This window comes from Betta splendens, chromosome 11 (assembly GCF_900634795.4).
Source record: "Betta splendens chromosome 11, fBetSpl5.4, whole genome shotgun sequence".
Lineage (NCBI taxonomy): Eukaryota > Metazoa > Chordata > Actinopteri > Anabantiformes > Osphronemidae > Betta > Betta splendens.
Genome location: NC_040891.2, coordinates 880,130 through 901,231, shown reverse-complemented (window position 1 = coordinate 901,231; position 21,102 = coordinate 880,130). Strand labels below are relative to the sequence as shown.

At 46.9% G+C, this 21,102-nt stretch overlaps 1 protein-coding gene across 3 annotated transcripts in view; it reads right to left on the bottom strand.

Annotated features, from left to right (window-relative positions):
- gabbr1b (gamma-aminobutyric acid (GABA) B receptor, 1b) overlaps positions 1–21,102 on the bottom strand; it is a 142,978-nt gene that overhangs the window by 113,643 nt on the left and 8,233 nt on the right. For all 3 annotated transcript variants that reach the window (XM_029167437.3, XM_029167438.3, XM_055512974.1), the window contains exon 2: positions 18,746–18,880. In XM_029167437.3, coding sequence (XP_029023270.1) covers positions 18,746–18,880 — 135 coding nt within the window. The remainder of the gene's footprint in view (positions 1–18,745; positions 18,881–21,102) is intronic.

The following is a 21,102-nucleotide window of genomic DNA, read 5'->3' as shown; positions in this document are numbered from 1 at the left end:
TATTTGAATCTTCCTGTCACAACAGAAGCCCAGGATGTTGTACTGTAAGTATACTACTAAATAAAGCTCAAATTATGATAAGCAGTATTATAAAGTGTAATATTAATACAGTTTATACACATCACGTGATTTCTGATGTTTGTGTTGCGTAGCCTAAAGGATGTAACTTGATCTCCAAGTATACTGACATTATTGTCTCCCCTCTGCCTCAGAGTGTGGAAGAACAGCAGGTGGAGGGTCCGTCACATTCTGCTGCACAGATGCACACAGTTCAGTGATGTTCAGTAAACGCCAGAGTTCAATTCTGTAAGAGTAATGAGGAACTATGTCTTGTAACTTTAAATCTTTTTTAAGTGTAGCAGATTCAAATTATTAATAGTTTGATATTAATGCAGAAACATTAATATACCTCGAAGTTGGGGCACCAGGTTTGTTTTAAAGCTGAAACCACGCTTGTATCAATCTAGTCAACGCCAGATGTCACTTCAATGAGTTATCAGTTATGAACAACAATAACAACTTTCTTGTGATAAAACCAAATCAGTCTCTTATGCCATGAATTCTTGTCGCGGTTCAGTGACCTCTGCTTAAATCTGAAGAACAATGCACTCAAAACCAGATTCCTTTTAACGTTTTATTAATCTAACACTACTGGATATATGAATAACATAATATGGAAATACTCAAATAAACAGAACAGAAAATGAGAGAACGATCAAAATGAGATGTGTCAGACTACGGCAGAGAGAGGACCCACATGCACGGTGCAAGGACACATTGGTAGGGAGTAAGACACAAGGTTTATTCCAATACTCGTTTAGCAACAGTCCAGGTCATACACAGCAAGGCTCAGGTTTTAAGGTACAAAAACGGCCGGCGCAATCAGGTCCATAGACGGGCAAGGTTCGACAACAGATAAAACACGGCTACAGTACCAGTCAGGGGGTAATCAGGCATCGGCAGTCAGGAGTACGTAACGGAGTCAAAACGAAGGATGTAGAACTGGGAAAAAACGGCTGGAAGGTGATGACGTGTATTCATAACGATCTGGCAAGGTACTGGGGTGAGATGTGGTGCTTAAATACAAGGTGAACTGATTATCGAATGAAGTGCAGGTGTGGATGATGACTGGTAATGGCAGGGAACAGCTGTGACATGAAATACAAATTCCTTTCAAAGTAAAATTGGAAATGAAAACCGGAACTAAAAACCTGACAACTAAGTCCTTTCAAAACAAAAGTGGAAACTAAACACAATGAACAGGAACCGGAGGTGTTACAAAATAAAACAGGAACCAAGACCTGACAGTGCCTCTCCCCCTAGGGCGTCTACCACGGCGCCCACGGAAGCCCCCCCCCCCCCCCCCAACCAGGGCGGGTGGAGGGTGGTCACAAGAGGAGGGACCGAATCCCTCCCCTTCAAGGCACACAAACAGGGTGGGCGGAGGAAGGACTGGAGGAGGGTCAAAGCAAGAGTCCATAAACCAGAAACAGAAAGTCCAGAGTTCGCCCCATGGGGCCTTTTGGAGGGTGGTAGCAGGGGAGTCCGCCACGACGGCTGGCGGGGTCCGTGAGTGCGGAGCCGAGTCCAGCCCCCTCCCGACGGGAATGCTCTGGGGGTCCCAGTCCGGCAGACGAACCAGAGATGGAGACAGACGTGGAGCCGAGCTGCCAGGAACCGATGCAGATGCGGCCGGAGCCGAGCCGTCAGGAACCGATGCAGATGCGGCCGGAGCCGAGCCCGGAACCTCCTCCTGGAGGTCGTGGAGAACCGCGGCAGAGACTGCAGCCGGCGCAACCTCCTCCCGGAGGTCGTGGAGAACCGCGGCAGAGACTGCAGCCGGCGAGACCTCCTCCCGGAGGTCGTGGAGAACCGCGGCAGAGACTGCAGCCGGCGCGACCTCCTCCCGGAGGTCGTGGAGAACCGCGGCAGGGACTGCAGCCGGCAGGAACTCCGAGGCTGACAGTAACTAGAACGGCGTCCTCGCGGGAGCCGACAGGAACAGTGACTGAAACGTCCTCGCGGGTGCCGACGGGAACAGTGACTGAAACGTCCTCGCGGGTGCCGACGGGAACAGGGACTGACACGACCTCCACAGGGCCGACGGGAACTGGAACGACCTCCACCGGGCCGACGGGAACTGGAACGACCTCCACCGGGCCGACGGGAACTGGAACGACCTCCACCGGGCCGACGGGGACTGGAACGACCTCCACCGGGCCGACGGGGACGGGAACGACCACTACAGGGCCGACGGGGACGGGAACGACCACTACAGGGCCGACGGGGACGGGAACGACCACTACAGGGTCGACGGGGACGGGAACGACCACTACAGGGTCGACGGGGACGGGAACGACCACTACAGGGTCGACGGGGACTGGAGCGGCGTCCTCACTGGAGCCGGCAGTGCTGCCCTCGGACTCCTCACTGGAGCCGGCAGTGCTGCCCTCGGACTCTTCACTGGAGCCGACAGTGCTGCCCACGGGCTCCTCGTTGAAGCCAGCAGGGACTGGGACGGCGTCCTCTCCGGAGCCGGCATGGCTGGCTGCAACTGCCGAGCTCGACGGAGACACCAGGCCTGATTGGGTGTCAATCGCACAAGTTTGACAGGTGGTGCCATCTGGCTGGGACAAGGCCTGAGCGTGACTCGACTGGACGGGAACCTGGACGTGACTCGACTGGACGGGAACCTGGACGTGACTCGACTGGACGGGAACCTAGACGTGACTCGACTGGACGGGAACCTAGACGTGACTCGACTGGACGGGAACCTAGACGTGACTCGACTGGACGGGAACCTAGACGTGACTCGACTGGACGGGAACCTAGACGTGACTCGACTGGACGGGAACCTAGACGTGACTCGACTGGACGGGAACCTAGACGTGACTCGACTGGACGGGAACCTAGACGTGACTCGACTGGACGGGAACCTAGACGTGACTCGACTCGACGGGAACCTAGACGTGACTCGACTCGACGGGAACCTAGACGTGACTCGACTCGACGGGAACCTAGACGTGACTCGACTCGACGGGAACCTAGACGTGACTCGACTCGACGGGAACCTAGACGTGACTCGACTCGACGGGAACCTAGACGTGACTCGACTCGACGGGAACCTAGACGTGACTCGACGGGAACCTAGACGTGACTCGACTCGACGGGAACCTAGACGTGACTCGACTCGACGGGAACCTAGACGTGACTCGACTCGACGGGAACCTAGACGTGACTCGACTCGACGGGAACCTAGACGTGACTCGACTCGACGGGAACCTAGACGTGACTCGACTCGACGGGAACCTAGACGTGACTCGACTCGACGGGAACCTAGACGTGACTCGACTCGACGGGAACCTAGACGTGACTCGACTGAGTTGGAACCTGAACGTGGCAGGACTGAGCTGGAACCTGAACGTGGCAGGACTGAGCTGGAACCTGAACGTGGCTCGACTGAGCTGGCACCTGAGCGTGACAGGGCTGCACTGGGGCCTGAGCGTGACAGGGCTGCACTGGGGCCTGAGCGTGACAGGGCTGCACTGGGGCCTGAGCGTGACAGGGCTGCACTGGAGCCTGAGCAAGGCACGACTGATCTGGGACCTGAGCAAGGCAGGGCTGATCTGGGGCCTGAGCAAGGCACGGCTGATCTGGGGCCTGAGCAAGGCAGGGCTGATCTGGGGCCTGAGCAAGGCACGGCTGATCTGGGGCCTGAGCAAGGCACGGCTGATCTGGGGCCTGAGCAAGGCAGGGCTGATCTGGGGCCTGAGCAAGGCACGGCTGATCTGGGGCCTGAGCAAGGCACGGCTGATCTGGGGCCTGAGCAAGGCACGGCTGATCTGGGGCCTGAGCAAGGCGCGGCTGATCTGGGGCCTGAGCAAGGCGCGGCTGATCTGGGACCTGAGCAAGGCGCGGCTGATCTGGGACCTGAGCAAGGCACGGCTGATCTGGGACCTGAGCAAGGCACGGCTGGACTGGGGCCTGTGCGGGACATGGCTGGACTGAAACCTTAACGGAACAAGACTGACCTGACTCGGACGTAGGACCTGGTGTGGCTGCTGGCTGCAGGCCTGGGAGCTGCAGGACAGGTTCCCCTTAGTATGAGAGCGGCTGCCTCCTCAAACAGTTGTTGCCTCGTGCCCTGGTCTGCTGCCGAATCGGCGGTGTTCATGAGGTGGGCAAAGAGGAACGCAACCGGGGGAGAGCAGTGGAGTTGGATCCGCTGGGCGACGCTGTCTGGGATGCCTGCTATCAACGGGACACAGGTAATAGGGGAACCAAGGGAGTCCTCTGCCGGGGAAGAGAGCTGCTTGGTCGTCTGGAACCCCTGTCCGTCGTTTGAGGCGCTGGGCGCGGCGTGGGCTGGATCTCTAACGGGGTCCGCATGGTGAACCGAGACTGCAGGGTGTAGTGCTTGGGCTGGAGCCGTCGGAGCAGCGGCAGGAACGGAGACGTGAGCCGCCGGAGCGGTGACAGGAACGGGAACAGGATCTGCTGGAGCGGCGACAGGAGTGGAGACGTGAACTGCCTGGGCGGCGACAGTAACAGAGACGTGAACCGCAGGAGCGGCGACAGGAGCGGCAACGAAGACGCAACCAGATGATGTGCGCAGTGCGTGTGTCAAGTCCCTCCGCATTAGCCGGAGTCCATCAAAGAACGCCTGCACTCCGGGGTACTCACGCCACCAGAACAACAGATAAAACACGGCTACAGTACCAGTCGGGGTAATCAGGCGTCGACGGTCAGGAGTACGTAACGGAGTCAAAATGAAGGATGTAGAACTGGGAAAAAATGGCTGGAAGGTGATGACGTGTATTCATAACGATCTGGCAAGGTACTGGGGTGAGATGTGGTGCTTAAATACAAGGTGAACTGATTATCGAATGAAGTGCAGGTGTGGATGATGACCGGTAATGGCAGGGAACAGCTGTGACATGAAATACAAATTCCTTTCAAAGTAAAATGGGAAATGAAAACCGGAACTAAAAACCTGACAACTAAGTCCTTTCAAAACAAAAGCGGAAACTAAACACAATGAACAGGAACCGGAGGTGTTACAAAATAAAACAGGAACCAAGACCTGACAAGATGATGAACAGCGAATGAATCAATGAATAAAAGGACAAGGAACGGTCAAGGCCTAAGTGCGTGATGGCTTTGATCAAGCGGAAAGAGTATATGTCTCTAACTTATACAAATCTAAGGACAACTAATGAATTTGGAATGTTCAATTTTAGCACCTTGAGAAACACCATTCTTCTCAAAGGATTAGAGATGTTCGTCTTGCCTTAGTTTGGAGCTGTCGGCCGCTGTGCAGCGTCTCCCGTTACCGGTTGGTTGAGCAGGCGTGCCCTCTCTGGTCCAGGTGCCACGACCTCTGGGCCAGGAATCGTCGCCCGCGGTGATGATGACGGCTCGGGTTCAGCGAAGTAACAGTCAGCCAGGCTGGACTTTCCAAGGTGTTTCAAAGCGTCAGTGCTACTTAAACTAGCCCAAAAAGGAAACGGGCTGGTATCTAATTTAATTAGTTCAATCAAAAATAGTGAGTCAATTCGTTCGTTCGTGTTTCTAAGTTTAACTTAGGTTTACAAAATTTAAGAACAAAGGAAAATTAAAGAAAAGTAATGCGACGCAAAAAGAGAAGGTGAAAGAAGTTTGAAGGTAGAGGGAAATCCGATTCCACTAGGGTGTCACTGCTTTAAATACTGGGGCATACCCTGGGGCAGTGGTGAAGAGTTCCACCTCTTCAGATCAGGAATCAAACTATTTGATTTGGATTGCTCCTAAATCTGGGATAACTAAGCTTTCCTCTTTCCATCAAGCTCAAAGTTTCCATCACACCATAACACAGCACACATGTAACGATCACTTTGGCACTCAAATAAGCAGAGAAGTCGGAAGCACTGTCGCCTCACAGCAAGAAGGTTCTGGGTTCGATTCCCGGAAGCGGCCCTGGTGCCTTTCTGTGTGGAGTTTGCACATTCTCCCCGTGCTTGCGTGGGTTCTCTCCGCGTTCTCCGGCTTCCTCCCACATCCAAAGATGTGCATTAGGTTGATTGGACTCTCTCCATTGCCCGTAGGTGTGAGTTTGTGTGTGTGTGTGAATGGTTGTCTGTCTGTGTTGTCCTGCGATGGACTGGCGACCCATCCAGGGTGTACCCTGCCTCTTGCCCATAGCCAGCTGGGTTAGGCTCCAGCACCCCCGTGACCCCGCATTAGGGAATAAGCGGTTTAGAAAATGGATGCAATATTGTCTTATACTGTACGTGGTCCCTTACAACACTGTAACAAATGAAATGTTATTCATGATGACTGGTCTTGTCTTATGTACTATAACACCAAGTAAACACTAAAACATACACGAATAATAAATGCAAGCAAAATCAAAGTATAAATGACCTAATCTGGGCATTACTAATTAAACAATTGTAACACTTAAAAATGTAATACAATAATGAGCATACCTAATTGTTGCTGGTGGACATTGTCAGGATCTGCCACGCAAGATGGCGGATCATGGAATTCGGTCTGGGCCAAGTCAGAGAGCCGTGAGGACCAGGCATACATTTTGAACCGTTTAATTTAAGTTCAATACCCCCAAACCGTAAAACACAAAACACTCCCTTAGAAAAAAAAAAAACAATACAGCAGGGGCTAGCCCCACACACACACAGGGCAAATTTAGCAAGTTAGCAATCAGGCAAATCTAACAGACCTAGAAAACAAAAACACACTACTGTGGCGAGAAACTAAAACATGGTAGAACTAACACCTGGCATGGCACCGAGGCAAATTCACACATGGCACGGCAACAAGGCTAACTCAGGCATGGCAACAAGGCTAACTCAGACATGGTGACAAGGCTAACTAAGGCATGGCAATAAGGCTAACTAAGACATGGCAACAAGACTAACTAATACATGGCAGGGTGACAAGGCTAACTCAGACCTGGTGACAAGGCTAACTAAGGCATGGCAATAAGGCTAACTAAGACATGGCAACAAGACTAACTAATACATGGCATGGCAACAACAATGAACCAACACATGGACCAACCTGACATGAACGGCATGGTGCAATGGGTAAACAAGGACAGAGGGGCGTATGACAATGACCCAGCACAGAGTGCTGTGCTACAGGAGTCTTTGAAGGTAATCAGAGGGCAAGTGCAGGTGTGGCAAGTTGAACTGATTACTGTGTCTACAGAGGGAAGGAGAGGGAATGGTCCAGAGCTGAGGCGTGGCATAGTGAGGGAGAAGGCTTTGTCCAGGGTGAAAAAAAACCCAAACAGAATGGCTGGCAGAGCCAGCCCAGGATCCTGACAGACATAGTCTACGTGTATGTTGCACAGATTAAAAGAAGTAAAGAAGGTGAGTATCTGTATTTCAACTTTATGCCTACACACAAAGGAAAGCATGGTGATAAGTTGAAGTCCCTTTGTAACTTTAGGAGTTTCCTGGCAAATCTGTAGATCAGGCATTAAACATCACGCAGAAACCAATCTAATATCAATTAGAAACATTTTGTCCACAGAATACAATGGCATCAGTTTCATGGAAGTTGGAAGTTCTGGTGCATCGGAACCAGAACGTGTGTCCAAATGAAGTCTCTTGTTCTCTTAATGAGCACATTCCACATTTTATGGCTGGTGGTCCAAGTTCTGGGAGAGACAGCTTCTCGGTGATAAATGTGACAGCCTGTCCTTTTGGAATGATAAGCAGAGGTGGAATCCTGTGAGATTTACAGGTACATCAACAAAGTGGACTCATGGTTCTTTGATATGGACATTTGAGATGTTGGCGCCAATTGGTGCTTGTTGTGATAGAAACCAGTCTCCTGTGGTGGAGAAAGATTCAGGGTCCCTTATCTCTGGGGCCTGGAAAGGACGTAGAGGCTCTTCAATGAGGGAGTTAAGTTCACATGTAGGTCAGGTTACCTCAGTCCAGACGTGGATTGCTACATAGGTTACCGGTTATTGAGTTGTATAAACTACTGTAAATATCAAGGAAATGTTATACTTGTACTAACAAGATTGAAAAGACAGATCTAGAAACTGAAATTTACAAACACAAGCTGGAGATGAGTGTATAGGTAAAGGTGAATTGTATAAATTATTGGAAGAATCATAAAATCTAACAATTGCCTTTTGTATTTGTAGGAAATGAAAAAAAAAATAATTATGATTTGCATCTATTCAGTTTCTTTTATTGGTGGTGGTGGTGGTTGAGTAATACATTGCAGCAAATCACATCTCTGACTGTCTATCCACTCTGCAGATTACCATGATGGAAGGAGTCTTCCTCAGGGTCTTGTATTTGTAGGGCAGGGTGTTACTCCCCTCTAATAATTGCAATAATGTGGAGAACAACACATGTCACATTAATGTCACAGGCTTCTCAGGTGTTACCCTGAGGTGATGTAGGCACTAAAGACGTGCTTTCAACAGGCCTATGGTCATTTCCACCCGGGTCCTTATTGTGCAGGGCCACATTAAAGCGCTGCTGGGGGCCTGCTTCAGCGTCTTGGTGACGGGTTAAGTAGTGTGGGCTGGCATTAACCCCTATCTCCAGCAGAAAGCTGTCAATCTCTCTTTGAAGAAAGTTCACATTACATTAGTGCTGCATAGAAGTGCTCCTGTGAGTGTGTAGTGCATGCATTGAAATAAGTGTATAGGACATACATGTACTTACCACAGTGCAGCCTGTTACTTAGAGTTGACTCACGATATATTCATGAGTTCATGTTTATGATATGTGCATTATCACATATGATCTTGGTGGTGTAAACAATGATATGTCAGTTACAGTGACCATTAGAAAGAGTAATCAGTGCACCTGCACATTTATTAGTTTATTTCAGGTCACAGCAAGATTTTATTGACTCATCATAATTTTTCAGATTAGCCTCATTGAAAGAATTATATACCACATACCTGCAATCCTGTAAAACTCTTCTTTAATGGCTTTAAGGAGTTTGTGTCAAGGAAAGTGCTTGAGGTTTAACCTTTCTACTGTCAGGTTTTGGCAGAGCTCGGACCCACATGCACAGCACAGAGACCACAGACAGATAGTAGAGTTTAACGGTTTTAATTCAGTATTCGATATAACAGACGGTCCGGGTCATACACAGGAGATCACAGGCTTCGGTACAGGTGGGGCAGGCTGGTTCAGGTCCAAGAACAGGCAGAGTTTCGGTAACGGGAGGACAGGTGTTCGGTAACGGGAGGACGCTAGCCTCCGTGCTAGCGATGAGCCTGTTCTTTTAGCGGACACCTTGCAGCAAAATTCCCTGTCTGTCCACAATACATGCAGAGCTGTTTGGTGCGGCGTCTGCGTCTCTCCTCCTCAGTGAGCCGCGTTCGACCGATCTGCATCGGCTCCTCCGGGCTTGGATGTGCTCCCGTGCTCCTCTGGACCGGCTGGTCAACCATCTCCCGCGGCGGTCTCCTCGGACTCTGGACCCGGTAATGAGGCGATCCCCTCGCCCTCTCCTCGTTGTGATGCTCATGTTCACTGTTCGCCAGCCGACGATCGATGCGGATGGCCAGTGCGATGAGCTCATCCAAACCGCTGGGTAAATCACGGCTCGCCAAACAGTCTTTAACCCTGCGAGATAATCCGCGGATGAAAACGTCTCCTTGAGCTGTAGCGTCCCAGCCGGCCTCCGCCGCCAGGGTCCGGAACTCAATGGCGTATTTAGCCGTCGTTCTCTTCCCCTGTTGGGTGCTCACCAGTCTCTGGGCCGCCTCGCGGCCCGGGATGATCTCTTGAAAGATCTGCTTTAAAGCCCCCGAAAAGGTGGAGAATGTGGCCACACAGAGAGAATTATTCTGCCACTCGGCTGTCGCCCACGCCTCAGCTTCTCCTGTCAGGTGGGAAATGGCGTAAGCTACGCGGGATCTCTCCGTGGGGAAAGCAGGTGAGTGCAGCTCGAAATGGATCTCGCACTGAGTGATGAACGCTCTGCAATCTCCAGTCTCGCCCGAGAAGCGTGTAGGTGCTCCCAGACGAGTGTCGGGTGCCGTGGTGGCAACCACGGAAACTGTGGCGATCGCACTTGCCGCGGCGGCGGCCACGGGAACCCGAATCGCCGTCTCCTCGCCAGCTGTGTTCTGAGCCAGCCCACTCACCGCCTCCACCAGGTTAGTCATCCCTGCCTCTTGCCGCAGTGCGCAGTCCGCCAGCTTCTGCAGCGCATCATGAGTCTTCTCCTCCTGCTCGCTGAGTCGCTGTCCCTGAGCGAGCAGCGCAGCACGGAGGGTCTCTACGCTGGCTGGGTCCATGTCTGGCCAGATCGTTCTGTCAGGTTTTGGCAGAGCTCGGACCCACATGCACAGCACAGAGACCACAGGCAGATAGTAGAGTTTAACAGTTTAATTCAGTTTTCGATATAACAGGCGGTCTGGGTCATACACAGGAGATCACAGGCTTCGGTACAGGTGGGGCAGGCTGGTTCAGATCCAAGAACAGGCAGAGTTTCGGTAACGGGAGGACAAAGGTTACAGTACCGTTTAGGAGCAGGCTGTCTCGTAGTCGGGCGGTCAGGTTCGGTATTCTAAAGCTTTCCAGGCAACAGTACAGGTCAGGAGCAGGCGAGAGTCAGGAGTCACGAAACAGAACAGGATCAAGAAACGCGCGGGCAGGATGACTAAGTGCTGGAAACTGATGACTAGCATACAACGATCTGGCAAGGTGTTCTGGGACTGGTGGTGCTTAAGTATACGGTGAGTGATTACTGATTCGGAGCAGGTGTGACTAATGAGGACCGGAAGTAAGGCTGGAGCTAATGAGAAGTGACAGGAAACCGGAACTGCTATGCAATAAAACAGGATGTGACTCTCAGACGTGACATCTACATACAGTGGCTTTACTAATGTGCTCAGCATCTCCAATTGTTAAAAAGGCCAATACCACTTGGACTGTTCTTCCCCCTTTTTCTCCCCCTATAGGAGTGGTACATTCCGTTCAGACCCACTCTGTATGCGGCAGTCAAATAGGACAAGTTTTCTAAGACCAGAGAGTGAAGTAAGTTTCATGCAGCCATTGTTGTTAATGTGTTGTGTGCGTCCATTTGGCTGTAAGTCACTTATTATCATTTGTTATGTATATTTATGTTTCTGTTTGGCATATAATTACTTTGTTAATCGCTCGCTATCTGGTTAATTGGTTGGAGATCGTCGGCGCATTTCGAGTGTTTCACAGCGCATTGATTGACACGCACATTCTGCATTCTTGGTTACGTTATCATCTGTGCCAATGTTAAGTATCAGTCATTGTTACTATTAGCATTAGTGATATGTTTGAGTTACAAATATAGTAGCCCTGTATTTGCCTCAGTTACGAGAATTTAACAGGAGGAATTATTGTAATGTGACGGCTCCCTCTTGTGGCCGCGATATGCCTAACATGGTGAATCAGCAATGTCTGATGTAACTGGAAACGTTTGATGAGGTGTTTGTGCTTATGGTTGACTTGTAATTTCCTGTTCTTTCAGAAACTACACACACACAACCCCATGCACTACAATACTGTGCTGTTATTAAGAAGGACTGATGTTCTTGATGTCCAATAAAGCTTTCAAGAGAATACCTGTGTCGTTAGTGATCTAACAGTCACTGCAGTGGCGGACAGTAACGTCTCTAGAACCCTAGTACACAGGAGAAGCCATCGTCAGCCATCTCCATTTCATGGTCCTTCGAGCCGGATGTTTTATGAGTTCACCACTGCTAAGGATGTCTAAGTCACCAGAAGGAAGACGTGGTGTGCGTTTCAGGAGGCGGTCATACCTTCCCGCACACCTTCAAGACTATAATCTCTCTGGATTTCATCAGAGGAGCTGTTGCCAGGAGGAAGAGCATACACAGGAAGATAAGGAATCTGTGGGTGTTGAACGTTCAGTATCACCCATTAGTCAGGACACTTTTCCACCATCACAGTGTGTTATAAAGGATCAGTGGCCCCCTAAGGGAGAGTGTGAAGCCAGCAACAACCAACACGCAGATGTGGAAAGGGAAGCCCTGCTTGAAGAATTAAGAGAGCTAAAACAGCAGAACAACAAAGTACGCTATGAGAATGAACACAGTCAGTTGAAGTTGGAACAACTCACCCATCGGGGCCAAATGGATACCAACCAGCTTCGTGAACAGGAAGAACATCTGGGAGTCTTGATCCAGCAATTGCAAGTGCCTAATCCACCTGTACAGCCCCCATCACACCAGACGGAGCTGAACTTAACAGTTAAGCCAAAGCACTCTACTCCACTAAGGGATCATAGTCTCTCACATAGCACTCCTACAGATCACCAAGCAACGAGGGAATCATGGGAGACACCTCAGAGGAGTTCACCAGAGAGTGATCCTGATGACCAGCATTACGGGCCAGGTTTGCATAGACGCCGATCTCCCCGGGCACATGAGTATGAGGCATCCAAGAGCTATGAAAGACCCAATAGACACTGTCACTACCATCACCATACAATGTGTCCAATTGGTGGATGTGAGCAGTATTATAGGGGCCCAGCTCCCACAATCCCAGCTATGACTCATCCCAGCCCACGAGAGTTCAAAGATTGCTTTAGACAACCTCCTTCCTCATAATGCATCAGAGATGTTCAAATATCAAATACTTGTTGATCATCTGAAGTCAGAAGAAGCCCTATTAATTGCTGACTCATACAGCAATTCCAAGGATCCATTCACTGATACTATGGCAGCTCTTAATCAGCAATATGGACAGCCCCATCAGTTAGCTCTACAGCGTATAGCCGAGCTCATGGATGGGCCCAATGTTATGAGTGGTGACACAAAGGCTTTCAGGATGTTTGCACTAAGTGTGAGGTCACTGGTCAGCATGCTAGAGCAACTGGGAGGAAACTGTTAAGCAGAGTTAGAATGTGGCTCACATGTGTCCTGGCTGTTAGGGAAGCTTCCCCATGATCTGCGCTCAGGTTTCCGCTGTTTCATTCATCCTCTCACGGTTCCCATACCAACACTTCTTGATCTTGCTTTCTGGTTAGAGTACGAGCTACAAGTGCAAGAAGACAACTTCAGGTTCATCAGCAGCTCAAGAAAAGATAAGGAAATAAAGCCCAAAAGATGAATCAAATCCTTTTGCGCTACAAGGGGCACTTCTGCAGTGTTGATGAGCGCAATGGTGACACCTCAGAAGGAGTCAGCTCCACCCTTGGACCGAACAGAAGAGACTGGACAAAGATACTGCCCACAGTATCCACAGGGTTGGACTAAAGCTAACAATCGCTGTTGGCGTTGTGGTCGAGGTCATCGTGCAGCTGAATGTAATTTGAAGATGCGGTGTAAGATGTGTAGTAGTCGTCACCTCCTTGCACTGCATGACAGGGCTGGTAATGTTACAGATCAAGTAAGAACAAAGTCAGAGCACACTGAAGGTCTGTCAAATAGCACTACAGAGGAGGTGTTATATATCAACAGACCACTAGAGCAGAGATAGGTGCTGTTAAAGATCAGTAACGTGGTTTTGAGAAATGGAGACCGAACCATGAATGCATATCCCATCCTGGATGATGCGTCGGAGCGAACCATCCTTCTCCACCCAGCAGCTGAACAATTAGGCCTAAAAGGGGAACCAGAGAACTGCAGGTGCTTCATGGTGCCATGGTTTCTTTCACCATTTCTTCAGTGTCTGAGCCTAACCGTGTGTTTACTATTAACCAAGCTTTTACTGCAAAACACCTAGAATTAGCAGAACACACACATCCAGTGGAGGCCTTACAGAAGAAGTATCGACACCTAAGAGGGTTACCCTTACAATCCCTGCGCTGTGTTCGTCCTGTGTTGCTAATTGGGTCTGATCATCCTCATCTGATCACCCCAGTTAAACCAGTACGTCTGGGGCCTCCTGGAGGGCCCGCAGCTGTGAAGACTCGTCTCGGCTGGACTCTCCAAGGCCCAGCACAGGGACTGAGGCACCGCATAGCAGAGCAGCAGTGTTTTTTCACATCTACTCTGTCACCATCAACAGACATATATGACCATGTGGAGAAACTGTAGAAAATGGACATTCTGCCCTGGCGGAGTGAAAAGGCTTGTACCCGCTCACAACAAGGTCAGGAGGCTTTGGACCTCCTGGAACACAAAACAGTAAGAGAAGAGATTGAAGGCACAGAGAGGTATGCTACAACACTTTTACGTGTGCAGCATATGCCTTCACTCATAGCTCCGAAGGAAGCAATGCTTCCGCAGCTGAGAGCTACAGAGAAGAGGTTGTTGAAGGACCCCTAGAAGGCAGCAGCTTATACTGCTGAAATACATCAGCTGGTCACCGCTGGCCATGTCCATAGGTTGGAACCTGGAGATGAAGACACACCCACCAGCTGGTATATTCCTCATGATATGGTGACACACAACGGAAAGAACAGAGTGGTCTTCAATTGTTCATTTGAGTATCGAGGTGAGAATCTTAAGAAGCTCCTGTTGCCTGGACCCCTCCAGAAACACATTATTGAACATAGTCGCGAGGGTGAGGAAATCAGAGAAGCAGTAATGAAGTCATTCTACGTTGACAATTGTTTGCGTAGTCTACCATCAGAGGATGAGGCCAGAGTCAATGTGGATGAATTACAGGACATATTAGGCAATGGTGGATTCGAGCTGAGACAGTGGGCGAGCAATTGAATCACCGTCACCTCCCATCTTCCACCTGAGATCCGATCAGGCAGTGCTGAGCTTTTGATCAACAAAGGTCAAGGAGTTTCCTCTGAACCAGCTCTGGGGCTTCGCTGGCATTGTTCCTCAGATACTCTGAGGGACTATTAAAGGTTTTCTTATCTTTCTTACCATGCTTACTTATAATTTAGGCCAGTCCACTGACTGATGACTTTAATTATATTTAATGATCAGACAGACATGACAGCTCATATTCATGTGTATGAAGTGTGACGTTACTCTCGTGATTTGCAGAGATTATGCAGTTGCGCGAACATTAAACTGGTTTTTCTATCATATGCTAATGTAGCACGTTAGCTGACAGGCTATCAGCAATGCCATGCTATGTTATGATGCAGCTGGCGTTAAGGTGGATATGTTCCAGTAATGCTGCCATTGTGACATTGTGTGATCATTTATCAGACCACAATAAACATGTTTTCTTTAAGTGAGCATGTTTACTTTAACAATGCTTTAACAATGCAGTTGTTAGACAGGCTTGGATTTCAATGCAGAATCAAAGCGCTTCTCACTGATCAACACTGTCTACAATGAGACAGATGCCCAGTGTTGCTGCAGAATCTCTCAAGATGTCACCGATACCAAAGACACAGGCAGAAAGCTTGGTCTGCGAAATAGTAAATCGTTTATTTAGTTCGCAGCATTCACTTTCAACCTGCTCTGACTCTTCTCCGCTTCACCCACAGTTTACTCAGGTACCGACAACACCTGACGGTGGGCAACTACTAGTTTAGCAGAGGACAACACGCTCCTGATTGTTCACATAAAACACGGCACAAAGCACGTTAAAGCAAGTTAAACGCTACGCTATGATATTTCATTCTGACATGAACACCATTGGTTAAGGGTTACCAGGTTTCCCTATACTCTGGCTTTTTCCACTTTGCTTTCTCTCAATAGTAGCGGAAGGCTTACAGCCTCCATCTTAGCCGCTTAGCTTTAGCATTCGCAAGGCGTGAGTTATGGCTCACAGAAGTGAAAGAAAAATATTTTTCACTGACGAGTTGGAGCAGAACACTTGCAGTTTTCGGATCATTGTGGACATACCGTGTGCTTTGGACCGAAACGCTTTATTGGATTGAGTATTGGAGTATTGGACCGTAATAAACAGAATGACACTACACACGAACAAATGGGCGACCAATGAGCTTCAGACAGTCGTCAAAAGTAAGTGATGGAAGAATTATGGATTTAAGGTTTTTGTTTTTTGTGTGTTTGGTATCTGTGCTGTAATTGCTGTTGCTGGAAATGGTTTATATGGTTAGAAAGACAAAGGTCTAAGCTTTCCGGTGATATGTAGCATGTGCCGGTAATATGCAGCATGTCCGAGTGTCTGTAATAAATTCCGAGGGATCATGGTCGGGCCTGTCGATTATCAACTGTTAGAGCCCCAAATAAAACGATGGTTTTTGATTATTAAAAAAGGCGATTTAAGCATTGCCAACTAAACTGAGATTTCTATTTGACAACCATTACTTTTATGAACTATTTTAAATTGAAGTAGTCTAACTCAGCAACTGTTTTCTTATACCCAGCTGATGTTCTCACGTGATCCAGGGCTGCCTCACTAAGTCATATCAAACTTGGGCCACAACATTTCCTAGTGGAACGATGAACCAGGATAAAAGAGCTCTGGCGACTACACTTGGTGGAACTTTCCACAGGACAGTACTTAAGGACGCTAAAAGCTTCCTACTGCTTCGGACAGGGAAAAAGGGCTAAAAGGGCGTCTTCCAAATTCACTGGTAACTTTTAGGGATCTAGAGATTAATAACAAATGCTCTTTTCTCTTGCCCAAATTCATCACACTCTTAGGTATTGAAGTTAATTCATCTGTTCATTGAAAGTGTTCATTTCAATCTGCATACATATGTTCATTTATCTGTTGATATAAATTGTCCATTTCACTCACATACAGTACACATTCATTCATTTTATCTGTCAATGTTTCATGTTAATTGCTCATTATCTTCTTAATTGTTTTTCACCTGCATATATTTATATCCATTCAACCATATATCCTGTAGTATTACTATAATAAAATTTTAAAAAGATCTGGTTTTGTGTTTATCATTCCTCAAACAATGACAAAGGTCACTGACAGTGCAACAAGAACTCATGACATGAGAGACTGATTTGATTGTATCACGTAGAAATATTATTATTATTAATATTAATTCATTAAATTTCTATCTGGTGTTTAACTGGATTAGTGCAAGCCTGGTCTCACTATAAAAAGACTGGTGCCCCTATTTTGAGGAATAATAATGTTTCTGCATTAATATTGAATTATTAATTTGAATCCGCTACACAGGCTTGTCTCACATTGTCTCAATTTCACAAATAAATGAATTGTTTTACAGCTAAAGAGGTTGTGAAGATATTTATTATTATTTATTATTATTATTTGTATTATTCTTACTCATTGAGTCAGTTGAGTAAGAATAACTACATTAGTTGCTGCATTCAATTCATAATCTAGCATTTAGGTTCCCTAATTGAGTCTAGTCAGCTTGTTCGCCTGCATTCCAGTTTTTTTTTTGCAGGGACTTTTTATTAGCCTGGTCAGATTATCAATGCTCTTCATCATTTCCCTGGGTGGGATATTGTCGACTTTGTCTGCCTCCTCAGTAGCTCTTTTTTTAAGCCTCTACAACCTCCCCATATTTAGTTTTATGCAGTTTACCTAGTTTACCTTTCTTACAGGATAACTTAATAACAATCAGAACCATAAATTTCCTGTTAAATTTCCAATCATATCTGCCCTGAATTCTGAAAATGCGCACATTCCATGACACAATGAAAACCCCAGGTCATCTGGGTTATAAGAAATTTCATTATTGGTATAATTCACATAATTTTATTTGAATTGGTTTTGATTCATTTACTTTCCTATTTTTAATTTCTGGTAATAGAAATAAAGGTAATAGAATGTGAGGAGGTAGGAATAAGGGCACAGAACTCAGCGTGTAAAGCATTCTAAACAACACACTCTTTTCCTTTCATCTGTTCCCATCAAGGGTCTCCACAGTGAATCCTCCTCCTAAACCTCACTTTATCTTGGGCATCTTCCACTCTGACACTGGCCAACCTCATGTCCTACTGTATGTCCTCCTATCCATGTACTCCTCTTTGGTCGTCCTCTTACCCTCTTACCTGGCAGCTAAAGTACATCTCCTCCAACATCCTTCTACCACTATGTTTACTATCCCTTCTTTCCACCATGGCCAACAACTTTCCAACATTTGGCACTAACACAGCCAATGTTAGCTGTCCCTCTGATTAGCTCCTTCCTAATCCTGTTCATCCTCTTCACTTCTAAAGAACCTCCGCATCTTCATCTCAGCCTCTTGACTCTTCCTTACTGCTACCGTCTTTAACCCATAGAGCAGAACTGGTCTTACCACTGTCTTGTCCACCTTTCCTTTCACACAGCAATCCTGACACTTTCTTCCACCCATTCTAACTGCCTGCACCTCTTTTCCATGCCCTCCATGCCCTCCACCAAACTGAACTGTTACACTCAGCCTCTCTGTGATCTCGCTGTTCTACCTTCTCCCGTCTTGTTTAAACACATTTTCTGTCTTACTAAACCTGATTTCATCCATCTTGTTTCCAGAGCAAACCTCAAGCTAACACCCACAGTACTGTGGTAAAGAAAAAGAACAAACAGATGAACATAAAAATATTCAGTTTCCGGCAATGGAAATTTTTCGTGTTTAATTTGTAAGAGAACTGCAATAATATAAAAAAAGGTGCCACCTCGGTGAAAGAGGTGGGGGTGGGGAACCTGGGAAGTCACTAATCCCTAATGTGGTGAAGTGAAACCTACAGTCATGCATGAACAATTGAATGAATCACAACTGTAACCAAGTATTATGCATTAGCTTCCCTCACTGACACTGTTTGGTTCACTTTCTGCAAGTGTAAAAAAGCTGTATTTAGTTTCGTCCTTTGGCACCAAATGTTCTCTGTGTTGTTTTGACAAAATTCCACCCAATGATCAAACACAGTGGACTTCCAGACACCAGATGCTCTTACCACGATAAGGTTCCACATGCGAGCAGCCTCAGCCACCAGTGTAGACACAGAGCTGCAGCCTGGCATCAGAACAACTTTTATCGGCTCTGTGTACAGAAGGTCATACAGCAGCTTAGTGGCCTCCCCTGGATCACACTGTTGACACAGAAATAACAAAGAGGGCAGTAAGAAAGTCACTACTAAAACTATGACACAGTAACACAACACAGATAACAAAGGGCAATTACCTGTCAGGATGAGAAAGACTAGCAATAACTTATAACCGTCCATGTAATAAATGTATGAATGTTACATTTATGTTCTTTTGTATTTATGTACATATATGTATATATGTATTTATATGACTAACTGACTGTGTTTTAGCTCAGTGAATGGTTGTCAGCACACTACACCTACAGTATGTATGCCTATGACAGTATACAGTACAGTCGTAGCACTTCCATCCATCTCATTCCCATTTGTGTTTTGTGGTCAGGGATGTAGCAGCCAAATGAGCTAGCTATCATCAGATAGGCATTTTTAACCTCTGGAATGTGTAAACAGAAGAATACGGAATATACAGAAGCTTACTTTTCTTTCTTACCTCATTGAAAAGGGGTAAGTAACCATTTTTTTTTGTTCTGTCCAGCAGTTTAGTAAGCAGCATATCTTACACTGAATGCCATATTGTGATGGACAGCTTTGCTTTAACAAGAGGAGTATATATAAAATATATATACTCTTCTTGATTTATGGTTTATTTAATGGTTTATTTAGCTAATCCAAAATATGTGTGATGTTGCTGTGTTGGTGGACAGGTTAAGTTTCTGCTTTAGGGTGTGTATGCGGGAGGGGGGTAAGGGCTGCAACCAGCTGCTGAAACAAAGCAAATCTGTTAAGTAAACAATCGGAGCAAAATAAATAAGAAGCAGGGATGTACCTTAGGCTAACACATTCATAACTAAACAACTGTTGTACTGTGGTTTACCTTGGAGATTTATACTAATACCAATAATAGTGCTAAGGTATGTGCACATACTCATACAAACATATACATATCATATACATACACATATGCATTCTTATACATATCCCATACTACTTAATAAAAGTCATGACATAGAACACCACAATTTCCATATTCACACATTATTGATATTGGTAGTGATAAGTATCAGTAATACTTACAGTTGGATTTGGAAAGTGTCCCACTACAAGGTTAGTAAGGCTGTAGCTTAATATTATTCACCCAAAGGGTGAGGCAGACGTTGGTGCATGAACAATGCCACTTGTGGAAGCCAGGGTGATGTTAGGTGATTCTTTCTCAGAACTGGTTAAAACCTTCCTTTGTAATAATAAAGCTTCTCATCAGAGATGCTTCAGGTCACTGAACAATCTCTTAATCAAGATCTTACAGACTCAGATGCTGGAAGTCCCTCACACACTGAGCTCCTCTAGTTTCTATCTATTTATTCATCCACTAACCCGCCACCATGGTTCTACGTGAGACTAACTTTGTCTCATTTTTCTGTAGTCCTCTGTCTGTCCTCATCTACAGAAATCATAAGGCTTAGAGCTGATTAGGTACTGATCCAACCGTCCTGTCTGGGTATGTTGCTGCTGTTGTTCTTTTCTCTCCTCACTGTCTTTTTGGTGAATCTCTACAACTTTGTCTGGAACTCATGATGGTCCCAAACTGTTTTTTTGAGTCCACAAGCATTTAAAGCAGTACTGACTCGCTGAGTGTTCAGTTGATTGACTCGCTGTAGCTGACACCTTGAATCTGTGAACAGCTGATTTTGTTACATGAATTGGACAATTGACAGCTCATGCTGCTGGAGAATCAGGAGGACGATTCCTGGGGGTTTTCTGTGGCAGGAGCACAATGTCTCAACAGTCTCTCAGCCAAAAATTGATAGTATGAAGCTGAAAAAGGTTACAAATGTTTTAGTATTTAAAACCTGGCTCACGGAACTAGACACTATAAAGAAATTGAAACAGAACTGAAACAAAAAACAGAGTACATGACCTGGAGCGTAAAGCAGCAGATGACTACACTGGTATGACTTGGCCTGGTAACATTGACAAACTAGCAGGGTTGGAATCATCTTCCCATTTTAGGAAAAAAACATGGATGCTGATATCTCCATTGGTTGAGATTTATTGATACAAATAGTCCCTTCTGCATTTGCCACATAACAGTAACTTGGTGGCTGATAGTCAACTTGAACCTGCAGTTTTCAACCTCCCAAGTCAATGCTCTAACAAGTGAGCCACCAAGCCAGGACTTCCTTTCTGGACTAGAAAGCTGCTTTTGTTACGGGGGCTGTTACTAGTGCCCCTCCAAAGCATGTTTCCACCTTCAGCCCCAGTAAAAC